At 37.4% G+C, this 22,881-nt stretch overlaps 2 protein-coding genes across 2 annotated transcripts; one reads left to right on the top strand and one right to left on the bottom strand.

Moving 5' to 3' along the window:
* Positions 1 to 1,598: 1,598 nt before the first annotated feature.
* LOC117293862 (ERAD-associated E3 ubiquitin-protein ligase component HRD3A-like) lies at positions 1,599 to 4,309 on the top strand. The gene is made up of 4 exons (XM_033776332.1): positions 1,599 to 1,811; positions 2,396 to 2,583; positions 3,112 to 3,201; positions 4,028 to 4,309. Exons 1-4 carry the CDS (start codon positions 1,599 to 1,601, stop codon positions 4,119 to 4,121), a joined length of 585 nt encoding a protein of 194 aa, XP_033632223.1. The 3' UTR covers positions 4,122 to 4,309.
* Positions 4,310 to 8,438: 4,129 nt separating this feature from the next.
* LOC117293776 (pachytene checkpoint protein 2 homolog) lies at positions 8,439 to 21,246 on the bottom strand. The gene is made up of 13 exons (XM_033776217.1): positions 21,075 to 21,246; positions 18,971 to 19,158; positions 18,192 to 18,360; positions 16,832 to 16,955; positions 16,227 to 16,373; positions 14,903 to 14,975; positions 14,220 to 14,283; positions 12,366 to 12,452; positions 11,750 to 11,856; positions 10,646 to 10,799; positions 9,950 to 10,062; positions 9,303 to 9,372; positions 8,439 to 8,871 (listed from the first exon to the last, which is right to left on the bottom strand). The coding sequence occupies exons 2-13, from the start codon at positions 19,096 to 19,098 to the stop codon at positions 8,779 to 8,781; spliced, it is 1,329 nt and encodes a 442-aa protein (XP_033632108.1). The 5' UTR covers positions 19,099 to 19,158; positions 21,075 to 21,246; the 3' UTR covers positions 8,439 to 8,778.
* Between the last annotated feature and the right edge of the window lie 1,635 nt (positions 21,247 to 22,881).

Consider the following 22,881-nt stretch of genomic DNA (forward strand, 5'->3'; position numbering starts at 1 on the left):
TGATGCTCTATTTCAATGTTATTGTTATTTTATTTGTTAAAGTTTTAAACTGTTTTTGTATGTTAAAATTGATTATACTGCGAGGTTTTGAATCTGAAATGCTCTCATGGCTTAGATTTCCACAGGATATTTCAATCTCAACATTGAAGGTGTAAAATTAAAATGCAAAAAGAAAACAAAGTCTAAATTAAGAATCACTGGACATACTTCGGGTTGTCCAAACTGTTACAATATCTTTTAAAGAGATGTAAAAATACAAATAAAGAGAAGAACTTGTTGTTATTACTTGTTTTGCATCACTGGTTCACACGTGCTCTCTTGTTGTACAAAAAAAAAATACTGCAAAATAATAACATCTTAGAGATTTTTTCCGCACAGATTAGCAAAGAATTCTCTTATAAATGTTTCAGAAGTACGAACAGTCTTTCAATACAAGGGTGCTTTTATAGTTTTAACCCCCTCCCTAGATTACATCAAGCACCCAAAGCATTTTTGTCAGTGGACACAATTTTGATTAATGATAATTTTCCAGTGGACACAGTATTGATTAAGGATAACTTTGTTCAGTGGACACAGTGTTGATTTTTTTTTCAGTAGACACCATGACGGTTAATTATAAATTGTAAAAGGGGAGGGAGGCATGTCACATGGAAAGAACTATCCAAGGTTTGGAGTCCAGTGGTGATATTGTGAAATTTGTAGGAGATGAGATAAAAACATACCTACTTACAAGATAAGTTTTCTTTAAGAAGTTATTTTTATGTTTTTATTTACAAGCCAAGCTTACAAAAATGCTGAGAAATAAATGTGAATTGTGAAGCATAATATTGAGTTTGTTGTCTAGTTCTTGCCATACCACGCAATTAAAGTTTTAGACCAATCAAGTCACTTGAATGGAAAGTAATTTGCATAATTGGGGGAGGGGGTGACTTTTGGTTATATGGGCCCTTTTACACTGGTAAACTTTCAGGCAACTTTGAGGCAAATAACTGTGCTGTATGCACAGGGAAAACTTAGATTCAAGATACAATTCAAGATACAATTCAAGATACAATCTTGTAACTGTAGCTTCCGCCTAGAAAGTATTGAGAAAACTTAAAAGGTAAACAAATTTTCTTATTGGAGATTGCATGGAGCTGGCTACCTATAATTTGCCTCGTTTACAACGCCTTACAGTAACACAAGTTACGTTTTATCACAGTTGTTCCCAAACTAGCCCCACCTTATCGAGCTGTTTTAAGACCAATTAGAGCAATAACAACCCAACATAATTACGGGTGCTGGGCTATCGCAAAATGTGCTGTACATTTTTGGCTCTAAAATTTTGCAATTTGGAAGCAATCGATTATCAGTCGGTTCTGGCTGTATCTTTATTTATCTAACCACTTTCCCGCTGTCAAATGTATTTAATGAATAAAATAGTCCTTGCGCTCGATCTGACATTATTTAACGCCGCACACACACAGCCAGATGTTACACCTGGGCCTATTTAGCATAATAAGTCAATAAATATCGACTTGTTAAATTCAGTGCGCGCAGAATGAACGCATAACGACTCGTGTGAGTCTAAAAACCGTAGCTTAGAGAACGTAAACAACATGGCGGCCAATGTACTTGCCGATGCGCTGAACGATGGGCTGCGATCTAGGGTGACTGTTTCCTCGGATAGAACCCGACTATTGGATGAAGAAGAGCAGACAGCTTTCACTGATGATGAGGATCGTGGAGAGGATCCTAGTTTGCCATTCGGGGGCAAGGTGTACTTGGCAAGAAGGAAGAAACCCGACACTTGGTTGACATTTTTCTTGGAGGTACGAATTAACAAATATGGATGATGGTCGTTTGCTCTTCCTTGCCTGCGAAGATGGCGATCGATAATTTTCATATGCCAATATTTTGTAAATCGATTGCAAATTGCTGTATTTTTTTTATTTTTTGTACAGCAACAATTTGTAGGGCCTACTGTTGTTATTTAACAAAAGGCACATATGTTCATACTTTATTCCGATTTTTTATTCTGTTTACCCTCACAAAAATCAGCAAAATTGTTATTAAAATAAATGTTATGTTATAAAATATTTGTAATAAAAATGTAATAATAAATTGTAATAGGCCTAAAACATTTTAAAAATCAATTTCTACAGCAAAGTCTATAAAACCTAATTTCAGCCCTTGTGTTCAATAACATTTGTGTGTGTGTGCTCTTCTAAAATCTAAGGAAAGGAGATGGGGAAGAAACATTAATTTATTAAATTTAAATAAAGTTAACTGCTTGATTGTGCCAGTCTACTAAAATCTAAATAATTAATTTTGTTGCCGTCCGTATCTCTCTGCATATTTCATGAACTATCCAACCTTAAATTTCTGACAATTTTCTAATTTTTCCCCAACCCAGATCCTCGCTGTGTGCTTGGTGTTCTGCTTTATCTACTATGCGTATTATCACTTTGACAATCTACATTTCCATGTGACCCATTTCTACGCTCATCTGGGCCAGCCACATGCCATGCACATGACTGGCCAGCGTTATCTCTTTGGACGAGGTGTGGATCGTAACATGGACCAGGCTATGCGATGGTTTAAGTACGGTTCTTACATTTTTTACCCAAATTGTGTGTAAAAAAAAAAAAAATTATGTTCTTTTAAAATCTCTGATTCTGATATTATCTTATTGTTTTGGGGAGATAAAACGTGATTGGACCTAGCTTTTAATTCCAACACAGTATTTAATTAAATTTAATTAGATTTTAAGGTAGATTGTTTTCTTTCTAAGATTTAGAAATTGAGAGATAAGAACAATTAAACTTGTTAGTGTGATTAAACTGAATTCTGATCAGTAAAAAAAAAATAAAAAATAAGCCTTCTTCCAATTTACAAAATCTAAATAAAAACAAGTCTTATTTTATTGATAAAGGTAAAATTTCTGATAAAAAAAGTTAAGTATTAGGCCTATTCATGAACATTTTAAATGAATGCTGTTATACTTCATCTGGAAATTTCATTTTGTTTTGCTCATTTGAAAAAAAGAACAGGAGAGAAAGCATAGAGGAAGAAAACAGAAATAATGTCAATGATTATATTTTTAAAAAATACACATTTTTTTTTTTACAGATATGCTTCTGATAAAGGACACGCCCACGCTGCTCATAACCTTGCTGTTGGTCATCTACAAGGCTACAAGACAGACCTCAAAGACAGAGAGTAAGCATACAATTAAAGAATGCAGCTTTTATTTTGAATTGATGTACTTGATTGCATGCTTGGTGTTGGTAGATTCATGCTTTTCCACTCATGCGCTAAGTCTAATTTTGAAAGCTTTGGGATGACAACTTGCCAAGGAATACATGTGAGGTAATTAACAGTCTGTACACACCCTTTAAAAGTGCCATTATTGAATCATGATCCAATTTCATGGGGCTGCTTACCAAATAATTATGGGCTTATGGTGCCCTGTTAGTCACCAGGGGCACCAAGGCAAATGCCAGGGTCACCAAAGGCAATGGCCAGGAGGCACAAAGGCAATGGCCAGGAGGCACAAAGGCAATGGCCAGGGACATCGAGGCATTGGCTAGAGACAAGGGTCGGGGGCACCAAGACGAGGGCCAGGGGCACCAAGGCAATGACAAGGGGTGCCAAAGCATAATGGCCAGAGGCACGAAGGCAAGGGCTAGGGGCATGGAGGCAGTGACCTCTGTTGCTTGTATAATCGCTAGGGGCATGGAGGCAGTGACCTCTGTTGCTTGTATAATCGCTAGGGGCATGGAGGCAGTGACCTCTGTTGCTTGTATAATCGCTAGGGGCATGGAGGCAGTGACCTCTGTTGCTTGTATAATCGCTAGGGGCATGGAGGCAGTGACCTCTGTTGCTTGTATAATCGCTAGGGGCATGGAGGCAGTGACCTCTGTTGCTTGTATAATCGCAGGTGAGATTTATAAAGCGCGTAGTCACTGATAGTGTAAGGTGAGAGCACCTTTAAGCTTCAGTGTGGCTAATTAGTGTGTACACATTTTGTTATTACTTTTTCCAGTGAGGCGCGTGACTTATTGAGGTATGCTGCGGATCAGGGTGTTGAAGAGGCAATTAATGCTGTGTACAAGCTGTGCCCTAATGGAGAATGCTGAGAAGAGACTCACACTGTCTACTCCGAGTTATCATGGTCTGAGGATTTCAACAAATTAAAGTGGTAACTTGTGACTACGTACATTGTATATAAAAACTTAATATTATTATTATTATTGTACCAAACATTATTCAAATCTAATTTGCGAAAAAGCTATGCCATTTTAATTATGTTAGTATTATTAATTTTGCTTTTTACCCATATACACCAATGTGTGTTAGCACTGCTTACTCAGTACTTACCCGAGTTCTGTTAAAAAAAATCAAGAGTAATATGTCTGTAATTTTTTTTCTTCAAAGAACTCGGATAAGTACTGAATATGCAGTGCTAACACACAACAATGTATAATATGGGTAAAAACCAAAATTAATATTCTTTATCCCTGATGCAAATTTAACATCTATTAGTTAATATTGTTTGTCTTAAAGGAACTTTTTTAGCCATAATAGTAAATTTGCCAACCTACTATAAACTGTGCATGTATTGATCGTATTGAAACATTTTGAGAACCTCAGATTCCTACATCTAATACTTGAAAGAAGCAAAGTTCTGCAGTTTAATGGGGACATGTAAGGATACACACAAGACTTGCACAGTGTACTGGTATTCACTTGTTGAGAATGGTTTTCTTGTATAGTGAGTAGGTGTTCAAGGGTTTGCACAAGATTGTAAAGATTAAAGGAACACGTTGCCTTGGATCGGACGAAACGGTCTATAAAAAGCGTTTGTAACCGTTTTTTATAAAATGCATATGGTTGGAAAGATGTTTTAAAAGTAGAATACAATGATCCACACAAGTTTGCCTCGAAATTGTGTGGTTTTCCTTTTACTGTGCGAACTAACACGGTCGGCCATTTCTGGGAGTCAAAAATTTGACTCCCATAAATGGCCGACCGTGTTAGTCGACGAGGTAAAAGGAAAACCGTGCAATTTCGAGGCATGTTTGTGTGGATCATTGTATTCTACTTTTACAACATCTCTCTACCCACATGCATTTTATAGAAAATGGTTACAAACGCTTTTTATAGACCAACTCGACCGATCCAAGGAACAGCATATATTTGTACATTTGAACTTAAAGTATAAAGATGGTGGGAAAAAATTCCTTTAAATATTTTTGTCTGAAATGCTATAGCTTCTTGGAAATTAGTAAAACAATTAGTTTTGATCTTGTGAGTTTGAAAACTTATGTTTCAAAGCAGTGGAAATATTTAAGTGTGTATATGTGGAGTCAGATAAAGTGGGCATGCTAGTCTTTGACAATAATTACCAATCTTGTACGCGTGCCTTAAACAAATTTGTAAATAGAATGTTTAGTTACTGAGTAACTGTTTCAATGACAGTTGGACTGAAACATTATTTAACTTGGGTATTTCAAACTGTTCATCACTTTCAGGTATAACTTGCTTACTTTGGTTAATGTTTGAGCAATAGATGCAAAGTGCCTTTCTAACTAAAGTATTAATTGATTTTAGATTGATATAATTTATAAAATTTGTGCAGAACTGTATGTACATTTTTTAGAAAAAAAACTGCTATGGATTTCCAATTCAAAAGTATTTTAAAACACAGAAAGTGACACATGCAAAGATATCAGTAAATCGTTGCCACAAATGTGATTCACAAAAACAAACAAGATGTTCCACTTAAGCCCAAACTAAGCTAAAAAGAACAAGAAAATCTGTTGAGTTAAAACGGATTCTGTGTCTTAGATGTACATGTCCAGCTAGCCTAAATTAGTTTATGTTATTGTGTAGTTTGTATTTGAGGCTACATGTGTTAAAGTTCATGTTTGTGCAATAAGATTTGTCTGTTAAACACCTAGTTAAAGTCATTGCTGCATAAACAGGTTTCAGCATATATTTACTACAGATTAATTATTAAAACCAGTGCCAGGATATTTTAAGAAATAGAGAAATGCCATGTAAATGCTAGGTCTGTTTTTGGCCGAGTTGACCTGAAACTTTACATATGAATTTTAAATAGTCACTTTTACAGATTTGAGAAAATTAAAATCTTTCACTTCCCAAATTTGCCAATGACAAATGGTAGTAAATTAAAAACAAAAAAATTAATGCTTGGGATCCTGACACGTCCATCACTGACATACAAACACTTTTGCATGTTAAATTTAATTTGTGCATTGTCGTGGCATGTTCAAAAGTTTATGTACGTTTTCATTTGGAACAGGAACTGGCAAAATATGTTCCGAGAAAAAAATCATCACCCAAAATCCAAAAATTTAAGTCCCTACTAATAATATACAGTACGATTATATTTATGTATTTATTGTGACAAAGGAATAGATTGTTCCTGCTTTTGACCGTTTTCTTTATAGGCTCATGATCAAGGGAAGATGCAATGTTTTAACTGCAGTTTGTTGGTTGCTGCAGTACAGTTATTTTTTTCTCTTTCAAACAATGGATATAGAGAAAACTTTTCAAGCATAGGCCTAAACAAAGTTAATCAATGTTGGTATTTGCACCAAGTATACTGTGATTGTATATTTGGTTTGCGGTAACACCATGTGTGTATCTACTTGCCAGGTAGAGTTGTTCTTAGGGAAGTGTCTTGCTTTATTCTACTGCCGTGGAGTAGATAATCGGAGGTTCGGGAGACTTCTCAGTTCTGAAAAGAACTGTCCTGCTTTTTAACTATTACCAGGGCGGATGGTATAGAAATTAGACTGGACTACTACTTTAGCTTATAGGATCGTAATTGACTGTACTGCCGCGGAGTCGGTTCTGAAAATTGGTCTCAACGTTTCGACTAGCTTGCTCTAGTCATCGTCAGGAGACTGTGATTATCACACATGGATTACGATCCCTAAATACCCTCAAAAAGTAGTCAATTCATTGGGTGTGAACATTTCAAGTTTTCGTTGATTGTGCATTCACTACAATACTTAAATTGATTAGTTTCATTAAATGTAGTTCTAAAAAATAAAATTTGAATTAAATGTTATGAGAGTAATTTCTGCTTTAAAAGTTTGTTTTCTTTTGCTGTTCATTCTACCTTAGATATTATACGAGTTCTAAACCAATTTGCACACGGAGAAAAGCCCTCCAAACAGGGCAATCGAATAAATAAATAAACCCAAACAAAATTTTAAAAAGGTTGGCCCAATGTTTAATTTTTATTTTACAAATGACACATATTGTACAATAACACAAACAAAAGTAGGCAAAATTGTACTCCAGAATCCAATTTTTTTTTTTACAAATGTACAACCAATTTATTGGCAGTCAAAACGAATTGCTACAAACAAATCGGTTTAAAGGAACACGTTGCCTTGGATCGGACGAGTTGGTCTTTGAAAAGCGTTGTTTGTCACCGTTTGTTATAAAATGCATTTACATTTGGCGTGTGCGCTTACGTACGCAACTGTCCACTCGCGTAGGTCCGGGCTACTAAAACTGTAACTTTGACTTGATTAACGTACTAAAAAAACTATACGCGCCTTTTAAACATGACGCTCACATTTTCTACGCTCATCAGCTTCAATGACACGTAGAAAAGAATAAACGCACTATCATGCAAATAGCAGTACAATTGCCGTACAAAATTTCAAGCTTTTGTATTGGTTTGTACATAAACATGGATGCGCCCACACGGTTTCAAAACCTTAGTGCGTGTGTAACAGAGTGTTAGCGCTCTAGTCAATATATATAGCTCTATGGAACAGACTTACTATAAGAGACTGAATCCATAAGCTGATTGAATTAATTTATGGAAAAAATAAAACTACATGACAAATTTATGTAGTTTCCTATAGTTCCCATAAATGCTATCATTATGGGTGTTGTGGTTCTGAGATTCGCAAGCATTCTAATTTGTCTACTTGGTCAAGGGAATTCACTGACCAAGATGCCTGGAATTTGATAAAATGACCATGTGCCTTGGTGGTTTTAATGCAAACTGCAAAGTTGTCCATCGAAAAAACCTATATGTCGCTTCATGTAAAGATGGCCGACTAAACACTTTGTAACGTAAAGTGAGAACCGTATATTGTCTTAAAGCAATCGCACAACATCGGTAGACAGTATTGTCCAAAGGCCCACACTTTGTGTATCACAACTTATATATAAAATAACAGACCTGTGAAAATTTAGGCTCAATCGGTCATCAGAGTCGGGAGAAAACAACGGGAAAACCCATTGTTTCCGCACGTTTGGCCGTGTCATGACATGTGTTTAAAATAAATCTGTTATTCTCGATATCGTGAATTGATAATTGTTTTAATGTTTTCTCAAAAAGTAAAGCATTTCATGGAATAATATTTCAAGAAGAAGTCTTTCACCATTATCTTCTGTAAACACTGTAAGTTATTTGTAAATCTGTGAACTTTTAATTTTGGTTCTGTTTAGAAAGTGTCTAATGGCTTTAAATGTCTTCCATCCACTGTCACGCTTGTGACCTTCCCCCGGCTTTGGTTTAAAAGTTTACCAAACTCAGGATGAAAGGTGATTTAGCAATTGGATTAGGCCCTACATAGATGACACTATTGAAATATACATTTCTATACACCTACTCCATTTTAGCCGATTCACTTATCAAAACTTTTGCAGCTTTCACTCCTTTTTGGGGGTTTTGGGGGGACGACTGGAAACTTCTTTCCTTTGGTAGATGAATACTTGGTTGACGGATTGATTTTAATTTTATGTTTCTGCCAGTTCCTCACGTTCTTTGAACTGCTTGTCCACCGCATCGGAGAGGGCAGAGAGGTAGTCTTCTAAGGATACTGGAGTCGTCTGGAGAGTAAAACAAAGAACAAATGAAGAAGTTCCAGACATCAGTGATTCAGATTTGGGGTTGGGTGCACACTGTTTGAGCCAACATATTTAATTCAATTTAATGTAACATTTGTTTCCATTTTGAGTGAACAGTAGCCCTACTTTAACAAAAGGTACAACAAATTATACATACAAAATATTGTCAAATTGTGGGGAAAAAAAATTAATCCTATAAATATTGTGACAAATACTGAACTGTATGGCAATGAACTAAAACTATGTCTACTTTAAAACAGTATCATCTGAGACTAGCAAGGCAATCATACAGAAATCGCAAAGAACATTTCTCTCAGCTTATTATCTGGGCCTAATTTCAAAAAGCTTGTAAGCACAACAAAACTTGCTAAGCACTGAAATCATTGCTATATGTAGAATTAGGGGTAATTTACCTTTACATAGAGAGCATGCGCCAGGAATGGAAGCTTCCGTAGTGTTCGTCCACTCAGTCCTTCACTCTTACTGACAAATCAGAAAAATTTACAAAATCAATCAAATGTATTCAAGAGAATGCCAACATTTCCAATCAGTTGTTCAGTAAAGAGAATAAGCTTATTATGTTTATATTTATTGACCAAACCAACAGCAGACGAGTCGTCAATTACAGGAAAGGATAATACACAATTTAAAATATTCATATTATAGCCTACAAAGTTAACAATTAAAATAGAATCATCTTAGGAAAGAAAATTAAAGCATACATTGAAGATTAAATAAAATAAAATTGGGAACAGAATCAAATCACCATGAACGACTGTGAAAATATATTAAAAATATATGTTAAAAGCAAATGCCTACATTACATTATAAAATAGAATAAACAATAAAAGACAAGGGAAATAAATTTAAAGTCAAGCTTGGCTGTACGTTCATATAAAATAGATTCAAGCCATTTTAATGAAACAAATTCCAGGGGTTATGTCAAGCAAAAAAAGAAATGGTGTGCCGAGAACGATCACCCTAGGGAATGAGGTTGTTTTTGCTGCCCTCAACTGTCTCCATTTTGTCTGATTCCTGCCTACCTATCTGTATGACTTACAATGCTATTTCCTTTAGTCTGTGACTCAGCTTTGTGGCGTCATTCTCGATGAACCTCATGACCTCAAGACCCCTAAGGTCAAGAAGCTGTTGGGCTGGGTCGATTATCCTAGCCTGTAAATAAACAAACAAATAAGTAAATAGATAAACAACATGTATATTATGCGTTTTTGCTTAAAACAAAACAAAGAGAGTATTCCAGTCTTCAAATTTAAGAACAAGGAAATCAGCCCCTGAAACAAAAATTTATCCCAGTAAAAAAAGCTACTGAAAGGAACGATATAAGAAATGTCAATTGTGCCCCAGACGCCATTCCAGCAAGCAACTCTTTAGATACACCAATAGATCAGTGCAGACAAGGACCACTGCTGCTATCAATGATATAACTGTACATTTGCTTGCTGAAATGGCGCCCTTGCATATATTTTAAGTTCCAACAAAAATAGAGCTCTATAATCCATGATTTTGCTTAAGTTGCTTGACCTCAGCAATGGCGTCATATAAAAACGGTTCTCTTCAAACCAGCAATGACCTGCAAAAAAAGCATTTTTCAGATTTATGCCATGCTTGTTTGTCAAACTGGTAATTGACCAGATCTTGTTGGAACATAAAAGCATTTGAAGCTGCGCCAAAAGTCAAGTAATGATTTTGCTATTATATTCTTTTGGGTTATCGTCTGAGAATAAGCCATTCTTACCCGCATGAGTTCTTTGACGCAAGAGTGAAATATTTTAAAGATGGCTGGCGGTGATGGAGGACCGATGTACTGTTTGATGTCCGCCCGATCAACAAATGCCAGATCAATCGCCTCTGTCACATTAGATGTCGTCAGAATCAAGACATTCGGATATCTGCAGAAGAAAAACTCAAAAGATTTAACACACTGTTGGTACAATTTTGGGTTGAAATGAGAATACTTAAAATAATATAAATAATAATAACGAATTCTAATATACCGGTAGCACATTTTACAATAACCCTATAAATGCACTTTACATTAGTGCCCTGGTCATTGGGTCAACAAAATCTTTCTCAGCTCCCTGGAGGGTATACAACCCCAGGCAACTGTAGTGATCCAAAGGCTTTTTCATACACAATATCAACCTCTACCCTCGCAGGTACCCACTTTTACCCCTTGATGAAGAAAAGGAATTATAGTAAAGTATCTTGCTCAAGCACACAAGTGTCAAGACTGGGACCCGAACCCACACTCCGATAACTTAACCACCAGAACTTGCATTAGATGCTCTTAACCACTCGGCCATGACACTCTATGAGCAGATTATTTGTAACTCTCCGACTTCTTTTTACATTTAAATATGTCTTTATGTCAGATAACTTTCTGTCAGGAAGAACCTAAGTTTGTATAATGTTAGAACAATTATTTTGTAGGGTGTCATGGCTGAACAGTCTAGACATTAAATTTAAGTCCTGGAAGTAAAGTCATCCGAGTGTGTGGGTTCGAATCCCGGTCATGGTACTTGTATCCTTGAGCAAGACACTTCACTATAATTGCTTTTCTTCACCCAGGGGAATAAATGAAATGGGTACCTGCGAGGGTGGAGGTTGATATTGTGTATGATGAAAAAGCCACTGGAGTGCCACGGCAGCCCGGGGTTGTATACTCCCCAGGGACCTGAGAATGATTATAAAGAATTTTATTGGCCTAATGACCAGGTCACTAATGTACATTGAGATATTATTATGAAATGCACTATATAAATACTAGTTTTTATGACATGTATTATTATTACTATTTTTTCCGAGCCATAACTATTAAGAATGATGGAGGCGTTATTACCGTTTGATTTGGTCAATCTGTGTTAGTAGAGCATTGACCACACGGATTGCATCAGACGGCTCAGTGCCATTTACTGCACTTTTTCTGGCTGCCGTCAAACTTTCCACCTGAAATTTGTAGGAAATACAAGGACTAATTAATGTTAGACAAAAGACCACAGATCTACAGTATAAAACTAATAATATTAGACATAATAGCACTGGGATCGGCTAATTTTGACGCTCATTGCGCATGAACGTTATTGTAATGTAACTATGTTTTGCTTTGTTATTCTGTTTTAATAGGTGGAAATTTGCATCGGAGATAAGTTTTAGTTTTATAGTCTAAATGTTTGCCTTGTATTGTTTTGTTGTTGTTCTTGTTTTGTTCCGATCGAATAAGTAATTATAATAATAACATTATTATCCCTGGTCATTGATTTCATTCTTTATTTCATTTATTCCATTTCAGCTAAATCACATCCCTGAACAACTCCTTTGTGAGCAATTTAAAACTTATGATACACTACCACATCATCACATTTCGAGTCCGAATACTCCAAGCGTCCAACAGAAAAACAGTTATTGAATGAATCACACAGAGACTTTTTTTTTTGGGGGGGGCAAAGTTGACTGACCTCATCAATGAGAACGCAGACCAAAGCGTCTTGATCATTTATCAGCTCCTGTATCTTCTGAAACATCTTCATGACCAGCTTACCGCTCTGTGGGAGGCAAAGAGACCAGGTGAGAGGAAGAAATTATCTTAAAAACAAGATGCTTATGATAATGCATTATACAATTAGTTCTTTTGAAACTTCTTAAAAATGCCCAGCTTACTTAACTAAGAGGCAAGAGACCATGTGTGGATTTTACAATGAATTCAGGCTAGTCTCATCTCGAGTTAGGATGAGTGACTCGTCCTAACTTAGGACTAGCCTTAAATTTGTATTAACTCCTAGGTTAGACTAGTCCTAAGTCAGAACTATCTTTGTGAAATAGACCCAAGATAAGAGAAGGCAATTACCTTAAAAAGAAGATGTACCAAGAGGTATGCTCCTTAATTTTCAAAAACATTTTGAAAAGAAATCATCTTTTAAATCCTACTTAACATATTTCTACATCATACAAATTAGTAAAGATTTTGTTGTTAACATTTTCTATAAAGATAGGCCTAAACAAGACATCACATTACTAGTCATTTATTTGATTATTCATAATGTTAATGACACCAAGGATGTCTCATAAGTGAACTTAGTTAAAGTAGCTAGCAAGCCTGGGTTCTTTTATGTGCCCTACCAATCACTGGACCTGGCTTAACAGACCATCTGAACGAAAAAAGCAATTTATGCCAAAGTGTATTGCTCAAGGACACAAGTGCCACAACTTGGACTTGAACCCGCACTCTACTGATCAGAAACACCAGAGATTGATTCCAGTGCTCTTAACCGCTCGGCCGAGACACGCCGCAACAAATGAAACAATAATGTTCAGAGAAAACATACTCAAGTATAAGATTTTCTGTAGATAAAAATAGCATAGAGAAATTGGTAAAAAGTATAACAAGAAGACATAATCATCTGTGAATAAAGAGAAAAGTATACAACAAGAAAAACATAGAATGATTTGAAATGATTGAAACAGTAAATAGACAAATAATAATTAAGTGTTTGTCAATATACTTTCACTGATTTAAAGAGTAAACAAGAACATCATTATTAAAAAGTTACACCGCAAAATACAAATTATAAATGCATTGTGTTACTGTACAGACCGCATTGTAGGCAACACGTGCACCCAGTAATAATAATAATAATAATAATAATAATAATAAACATTTATATAGCGCCAAATCCATTAAAAATGCTTCCAGGCGCTTTACAACAACAACAACAACAGTAAGACAAGAACACCATACAACTTCATGCAATATGCATGGCAGAACAAGGGCAGACACAGTAGGTGGGTGTGATGTCAACACAATAATCACATGACCCTTGTTTGTACTGTCACAGCCAGAAGTTTTGCCAAACAGTGGTTGGAAAATTATGGGCAGCAAAATATAGAACAGATCAACAATTCATCAATAATGTTATCAATTATATATAAATATTAGTGATTATACCAATTCACAATCCTTATACTCCATAACAAAGTTACAATTTACTTAAAACATGAATGGTATTTGGTCAATTGGGGGAAAAAGGGAGGAACATGTTATGGAACACAAGGGTTAACATAAATGTACACACGGTGTAGCAGATGTTTCAGGCTATTTCATCACATTTTTTTCTGATTTTCCCAAAAGCAAATTAATCAAAACTCAGACTCAGTAGGAAGATTGTCATGCCTGTAAAAGTGAAGACAAAAAAATTCCAAGATATTGTAAACAGTTTGTATTGCTACTCAAGGCCTCCCATTCAAACTAGAGGTCAATGTTTGTATAACAAAAGAAATGTCAATAAGCATGTGTGGCTGCGGCTTTGGCTTACCTCAGAAAACCATTTTGAGAAGAGGCTATGGCTGTTGATTTCAATCAGCTGCCCATAGTGATACCTGCCGATCACAAATAAAAAGTACAACAAGTCATGAAAGGAAAATATTGACAGACAAAAGTTTTTACGGATTACATAATAGTGGCTTTATATATGGCGCTCAAATCCATCACTCAGTGATGCTCAAGGCGATTCAGCATTCAGTATGTTCCCTGCAAGGTGTGCGGAGCTATGTTTTCAAAGTGTGAGACCTTTCTCCTAAACATAGCACCATGTAATGGTTTACAAGGTGCTGTGGAGCAATATGCAGCCAATCAAACAAGGAACACCGGGGCGAACACCTTCTCTTTATGATAAGTACACTGGGTTCCTTTACGTGCAATACACATTACCCAGGACCAAGGGCTGTACGTCCCATCCAAAGGATGGCAGGAGGCATCAATAATTGTTAAGTGTCATGCTTAAGGACAAGAGGACCATGACTCGAACCCACACTCTGCTAGATCAGAAACACCAGATTTTGAGTCTGTGTGTACACTTCGACTCCACAAATGATGGACAGGGTATGCGAGTGTAAAGGGCTCTGAGTATTGTGCAATGGGTTAAAAGTGTCAATAAGACGAATTTTGTCCGTGGAAGATGGCAGTGATCAAGGACTTGTCTTGACTCAAACCTCTTACCTATCTGAGAGTCGGATGCTGAGTTTTTGTGCTAATGCTTTACATAATGAAGTCTTTCCTGTTCCTGGGGGTCCTGCAGAATTAAAATCACACGCAGAGGTCATTTTTGTGAATTCTACTGTCCTGACAGTTGATTAAAAAATACAATCAGTAACAACAGAGTGGGGCTGATAAAAATAAATTTGAAAAGCAAACTTATCAAGGTCAACTTTTCCATATTTGATACAAAGAAATAGTCACAGAGAGATTATTTCCAATGATACTTGATCAAGATAATTTGCCGATATGATAAAAGCGCATAACTCTTGCAGACAAGTAGAATACAAGGCTCGAAAGTTCAAGACCATACCAGAGGCAACACTCCTCCCAGAAGAAATTTAAACATGGTTGTACCCCAGGTTTACTCAAAATAGTTACTTATCATTAACGATTTAAAACTGCAGCAGTGTTGTAGCCATGGTGGCCCGTGCCAGGCAATCCTGCCAAGAACTAACAAATTTCACCAAGCACTGTGCTGCCAAGCACAGACTTCCCCCAGTTGCACTTACGCAATGATGGCCCCATATATATACATAAATAAGGGAATCAATGTGTGGTGAAGAGGTTTTCAACTAGTGGTTTAATCCCAACGAGGCCTGGTTCTTGATAATTTTACCGAGATGAAGTCGAGGTAAATTATCAAGAACCAGGCCTCGGCGGGTTTAAACTAGTAGTTGAAAACCGATTCAACACACTTTGATTCCCATTCATAAATACCTTTTTGGTAAAAAAAAACATCAACGGGTCAAAAAGTAAAATAAATGCAAAAATTATAATTGTTCAATGATTTCTTTCAACACAACACCCCTCCAGCTATGAAATGGTAAAGCCCTCCGCCGCCCTCGGGTAAACAACTCCTTAAAAGGAAATGATATGCGCGTCGTGCGTATCGCGTGATATGGCACAACTGTCCCGACCGTTAGTCTCGACCAATAGGAATGAAGAAACTGTCTTATAATCACAGGTGCACGCTCGCGTGTCACGCCCATGTTTCAACACTTTTTACTGGTCATAAACAAAGGTTTATACACACCCACCAATAGGAATAGCGAAACTGTCTGAGGTATTTATGAATCATTCTTTAATACTGTTTAAATTTGCATCGAGGATAAAGAATATTAGTTTTGGTTTTCACCCTTACACCAATGTGTGTAAGCACTCTACACTAAGTACTTCTCGAGTCCTGTGAAAACAAAATCATAGAAACTTTTGTTAAATTGGATTTAGAGCCAACCACTAAAATTGGTCTAGCTACTACTCTGTAAAATTGGTTGCTAAATCTTACCGTGTAGCAGGACCACTCTGTTCCATGAGATGATGTTAGAGTCGACCTTACAGTCGGAGAAGAGGAGGGTAGTTGAAGCGTACTGTAGGAGCTGTGACTTGATAGAGGAGTCAAAGATAAGGTTGTCCCAGATCCCATCAAAATCAGCTGGATAAAAGAGAATAATTCTTTTCAGAACCGGCCCAACTCATTTAGAGATAGTCATTACATAGTGTTACCGCAAACCTTTCCATATCGTATTTCCACCATGCAAAGTTTCAAATCCTACTCAATAATAATAATCGTTTTTTATATAGCAGTTTATACACCCGAAGAGCATCTCAAAGCACTTCCAACATTAGTACCCCTAGTCACTTAATTCATTCCTCAAACCATCTCAGCTCCCTGGGTAGTACACAGCCTGTGCTGCCAAATATGTAGCGCACTAAGTTAATCAATCCCAAGAACCATCTCTGTTCTCACAGGTACCCATTTACCCATTTGGTCTCGACGTCGCCTTCAAGAGAATACTAAAGATGAGCATACTGTTCAAATCGTTGAGACCAAACAGGCTCTTCCCAGAGCCAACACTCCTTAGTTATGTTAGTTCAGTTTTGTTTCATTACCTGCAGGTAGCAACCAATGAGACGCCGCCGCCATGTCTTCATCCTCTAGTTCTTCCATTGCTGGCCCATCAGTAGACAACTGGAATACATGCAGATGAAGCCCTGCCTGGCACAAGTCAATCGCCTGTACACATTTAAAAGAAACAAAGACTAATGAAAGAAAGACATCCAGAGTATTATAGTCAAGCTGTTTGGGTACTTCAGGCCTTGGACTTCCCTCTTGAAGGGGCACGGCAGTTTTTTCCTCTTGTAAAAGCCCGGTTCATACTTCCTGCGAATGCGAATGAGAAGCGAATCTTGACGTCACAAATTCGCAACAAACAATTCGCAGCAGTTGCCCTCTGCTCTACTCCCTTGCGAATATCGCTGCGAAAGGAGGGTGTGACGTCAAATTCACATCAAATTCGCTTCGCATTCGCATTCGCATTTGCAGGAAGTATGAACCGGGCTTTAGAGGCACCTCTATGAAAAAAAATTTCAATTTGTACAGGAACCTTGTACAGTGCACCACAGCAAAAGCACAGGGCACCACGGCAATTTCTGTGGGTGCCATGGGTTATTTCAAGGCCTGCTACTTTGATGGAGACCCATTACTGAATACAGTCATAGGCAGGCAAATTTGAGTAGTCATAAACATAAGGGCCATACCATAAACTAACAGCTATATACCAATTTCTTTGTATTCGCCTTGAACACCCAGCACCAGCAGGGTGGATATGTGCGCAGTACAAGTCTTATTATTATTATTATTAAATAGAACATTTAGAAACTAGTGGCTTGTTGCATGAGTTCAACAGTTTTTAGAACTTAAGCCCGGTTCATACTTCCTGCAAATGCGAATGCGAAGCGAATTTGACGTGATTTGACGTCACAACACTCCTTTGAATTCGCAGCAATATTCGCAAGTGAGTTAAGCAAAGTTGAACTGCTGCGAATTATTCGTTGCGAATTTATGTGAAGTCAACATTCGTATTGCATTCGCAGGAAGTATGAACCGGGCTTCAGTCTCTCACATAAGTGGCCTAAAAAAATCTAAATAAATTAACAGATTGGGAATGTTGTGGCAGTGCAAGGGAGCAGGTGGAATGATGGGGAAGGCAGAATATATAATATTGTAGGATTTGCAAAGATACTATAGAGTTGGCGTTTGCCTGGGGCAGTCAGCAGTAGGTTAGTCAGCAGTACTACTGGTTTGTTCATTATCCAATTAAAAGATCAGCGCCCAATGTTTGGTAAAGGAATTACATGGAGGTATCAGGTGTGAGTTGGTATAGAAGAAAAGGATGTATTATTCTGGCATCTTTCTTTAATGGAGCCTTCCCGTAATGTATTAAATATTTGTAACATTACTATCACCCACCTGTTTTTGGCCTGACCCTTCAAGCTCTGTGTCACATATTGAGATCCACTTGACATGTTCCTTCAGGTAAGGTTCGTCAAACTCTGTGATGTTCATGTCTCCGTATGACACCTGTTGACGATGGAGGAGCTTCGTCACATGCTCTTTGATTTCCTCTCGTTGTCTCGTACTGTCAGCAAATCATCATTAATCCATTATAATAAAAAACAATCTATTTTGGAAATCATAGCTTCAGCCTTTGACTGTCTTAGTGTATAGCAAAGTTCTTGTTTTTGCACCAGGAGTGACATCCTTGACAGACATGGCGCAAAAGAAATTTTCAATAATATTTTCTTATATTATTACTATTTTAACAATCAGCAATTTTGAGAGAGAGAGAGTACAGGAGGCAGGGTAAGTCACCTTTTCAAAACTGTTCAGGCTTGATTCTACACAAAGGTCCTAGCCGATATTGTTTCCCCCTGGTCCTGGCCCGGCACAATACAATCTATAGGTGCCCCTGCAAAAAGTTGCCCATAAAATTTAACATTTTCCAAATGGAATTGCCAGATGTAAAATCAAACTGGCCTTGCCCTCTCATAGATTTAATTCCAGGCATGACTATTCAATGATAAGTTGTGGAAAAGTTTGTCCATGAAGGGTAAATTATTGAGAAAAAGTTGTGGGAGACTTTGGGAGACTTGTCTACTATCGCGGGTAGCAATTCAGATATTTGTTTAGTGTTTACCAATCTACGACCCTACTTCTAAGAAATGAATAATTTCCAAGACTGGTCTTACCTGCTGGCATTTTGACAGACTTCAACGTGGACAGACTTAACTGGGACTAGGTCAACTGGCAGAGCCTCTTCGAGATCGCTTACCCCATACATGTCAGCTAATTTGTGAAGGACAACACGGCAGGTCATTGGTAGAAGGACAATGTACTGCTGAAGCTGTGAAATAATTTGACACTTTCAGTATCAAATCTTTGGAAAAAAAATTAAAAGAATAGTTTTGAGTTTGTTATTGTCTGTTCTGACGTAGTGGTTGGAACAGTTATGGAATAGTCAAGATTTGTATTTGTTTTTATTATTAATATAGGTTATTGAAGCACAAAATCCAAGCAGAACAACATGGAACAGCTTTGTGTTGTTCACAAATACCTAATGTCTAGTAATTTAAAACGCTTTATACTGATAGTTCTAGGGATTAAAAAAAAAAGTTTAAACAGGGTTATCCCAACCGACCAACACATGCAAATTGCAGCCAATAGGTCTATGCAAGAACAAACATTTGGGTCCAGAATTACACCGTTTAAAGTGAAGGTACATGTTTGGTAATTGCTCAAAACAAATATTAAAAACTGACATGGTAACAAGCATTGGAAAGCTGCTGATATTATAAAACATTATGGGAAACGACTCCCTCTGAAGTAACATAGTTTTTGAGAAAGAGGTAATTTCTCACTAAAATAACAAAATACTTCTAGCTAGAAGTCTTTTATTCCTATCTGAAAGCACACAAATTCATCCAACAAGGGTGTTTTTCTCATACTTTTGTCGCAATACGATGGCCAATTGAGCCCAAATTTTCACAGGTTTGTTATTTTATGCTTATGATGGGATACACCAAGTAGGAACACTGGTCTTTGACAATTACCAAACGTGTACAGTGGGCCTTTAAAAAAATCCTTGGGAGAACCCTAGTTACGATCTTGTGTAAATTCATTGCAGGGAAAGTCTTCTGAAGTATCGCGGCCGAGCGGTTTGAGTTTGGTAGACACAGAAGACTTTGGGTTTGATATTATTATTAATTATATTATTAAGATCGGGCAAGTCAAGGTGTTTCTCCACAAATATTTGGATAAATGCAGGAACATTGCAGAAGTGGTAAGAAACAAAAATTGTGTAGATCACAGATTAACATAAAACTTACACGGAATCTAAAAGACCATGGTGATGATAGTTGAAAACATCCCTTGCAAATTTCTGTCTGAAATGTCATATTTGATGAGAAATAAATAATCTAGCTTTGCGTTTGGCGTTTATCGCTCAGTGAGCGTTTTATTCATTTTTATTTAGGCATCGATGCAATGCAAAATTTGTAATCGTTTTTTTCACTATTCTCTCTAAGTCTAGTTGCGATAACGTAACCCTCCTCCCGACAGCAGCACCCTCCTCCCGACGACCACCTGGCCGTCGGGAGGAGGGTTACGTTATCGCAACTATATTCTCTTGTGACCCAGATGGCCGATCAATCTCAAACTTTTACAGGTTTCTCAGTTTATGTATATGGTGGATTACATAAAGTCCTTACACTGCCAGCAAATGTTTTGTTAGTAAAAACCAATTCTGTAATGTGTAACTGAGTGAATTTGAAAATCAAAATCAAGATTAGTTGCGAAAATGTTACCCTCCTCCCAACAGCGTCAGTGTCGAGCGGAGGGTTTTGATTTTTGCAACTAAAAACTCTAAATCAAGATAAAAACTGCAATTGTGAAACTCCAAATCAAGATAAGAACTGCAATTGATTATTTGACAGTAGTGACACAGCATTGCATTTATACATAGTTTATAAAAAAATATACTCCGACCCGAGTTATAAATTATATGCTCATTGCAGTAGCACTGCAGAGCTGAACGTTTGCAGCCTACGAAAAATAGCCTACTCCAGGAATGGGTTTGTACTCATCAATGATCACGCATGTCATGCTCTACTAGGGATAGGGGCTAGGTAGATAGGCACTGTGTGTGTGTGCCGCGTGTACATGTAACTGTTCCTGAGCTGTGTGTCTAGGCATCGCGCATAAAAAAGAGACATTATTGCAACACGGTGGTACGCAGTCGCAGGTTTTCAAACTTCGAACACCTGTATCTCAAATCTTCCCTAAATTTAGACTCACCACCACAGATCCATCAAACACTTCGGTAAACCGTATTCTTGAGTAGCTAGAGATGTGCAACTCTGCAGTGATTTACAATTCAGATTTTCGCGCTGCCATGTCCTGTCGAAATGTCAGCTCATCCTATTTTGCTTGACAAACGCCCTCAAGTGTTGGCCTTCCCTCGATCTATCTTGTGTGTGTGATGTGGCGGACTGGGCGGGGGGGGGGGGTGTCCAGAGATCTTAGTAGGGTAAAATCAGTAAATATCTTAGTAGGGTAAATTCAATAAATGCATACAAATGAAATATAAAATAAAGTCCCATGAGGCCAATGTTTTGATATTGAAACATGTTATGGGTGAGAAGAAAAGGGCTGACTGAGTCTTTGCCGCATAGTCGTTTCGCAAGAAGGGCACGAACCTACTTAAATATCTACCACGCGATTTTGGAGTGGATAAAAAAACAAGTTCATAAACCGGCTTTCTTAAAAGAAAAAAAGAAAAAAAAGATTATCAATCAAAATCATCCGAAAGTTGACCTAAACTGGCTTACCTGCATGTGCCTATTTTTCTTCAAATCCCCTGCTTCCCCTACTGCCACCGCCGTCAGAGTGCAGACAGATTCTCACATGGTTCGAATCCAATCCGCTTTAACTTCTTCTTATTCTTCATCGATCGCTTCATGTCTTTGGCTATTATAATAATATAAATTAACAATTCTTGTATAGCGCATAACACACACATGTCCCTAAGCGCTCTTGAGAAAAACACAACAGAAAACAAAGACAAGATGTAGGTTGGGTAACAAACAAAAAATGATGGATGAATTCCACCAATCTTAAACTTAACAATGGGGTCAATGTTTTTTAGATGTTATGGGAGATTGTTCCATTGAGGCAGTGTGAGCGAAGCTGCGTTCACCATTTGACTTGGTCACTTTTTCTTATTTAGAACGAAGATTTCTAAAAGCCGTGCACAATGTTAAATACTGCTTGGTTTGTTGAGTGACATGCCGGTTTTATTCACTTGAACCAACCATCTGAGCATTGGTCGTCGGTCGGCATTCGGCATTTCCAGGTTGGGGCCTTTTCTTCTTGTTCATATTACGCATACTGAGCGAGCAATAGTTGATTGACTTACGTGGTATCCCTACTTCAGCATTCACTCTCTCATTGTCCTTCACATGGTTCATGAGATTTCTATCATTCTATATGACGACACCATAGCTCAAACCATTGACACGTTTCCTGCCCACAACCACAACTTCCTGTCCACAACTCCAAGGTCAGCTGCTCAGCTTGACCCGGTATCCGTGTCAATGTGTCCCAGTATCCGAGTCAAAATCCCCGCTTATTTGGTAATTGTCAAAGACCAGTGTTCTCACTTGGTGAACATTATTTGGGCTCAATTGGTCATCGAAGTTGCGAGAAAATGATGAAAGAAAAAACACCCTTGTTGGACGAGTTTGTGTGTTTTCAGATAAGAATAAAATACTTCTAGTTAGAAGTCTTTTATTATTTTAGTGACAAATTACCTCTTTCTCAAAAACTACGATACTTCAGAGGGGGTCGTTTCCCACAATGTTTTATACTATCAACAGCTCTCCAATGCTTGTTACCAAGTCAGTTTTTAAGTTAATATTATTTGTTTTGAGTAATTACCAAACATGTACCTTCCCTTTAACCATTAATTTCTGGTCACAATGACGCAGATTCCAAATCACATTGACACGGTTACCGGGTTAAACGGACCCAGAAATGGGTCTGGCCTCCTGGGACCCAAATCCGGGTCAATTCGGACCCGGGAGTTTTTAGAGTGTAGTATATA

This window comes from Asterias rubens, chromosome 8 (assembly GCF_902459465.1).
Source record: "Asterias rubens chromosome 8, eAstRub1.3, whole genome shotgun sequence".
NCBI lineage: Eukaryota > Metazoa > Echinodermata > Asteroidea > Forcipulatida > Asteriidae > Asterias > Asterias rubens.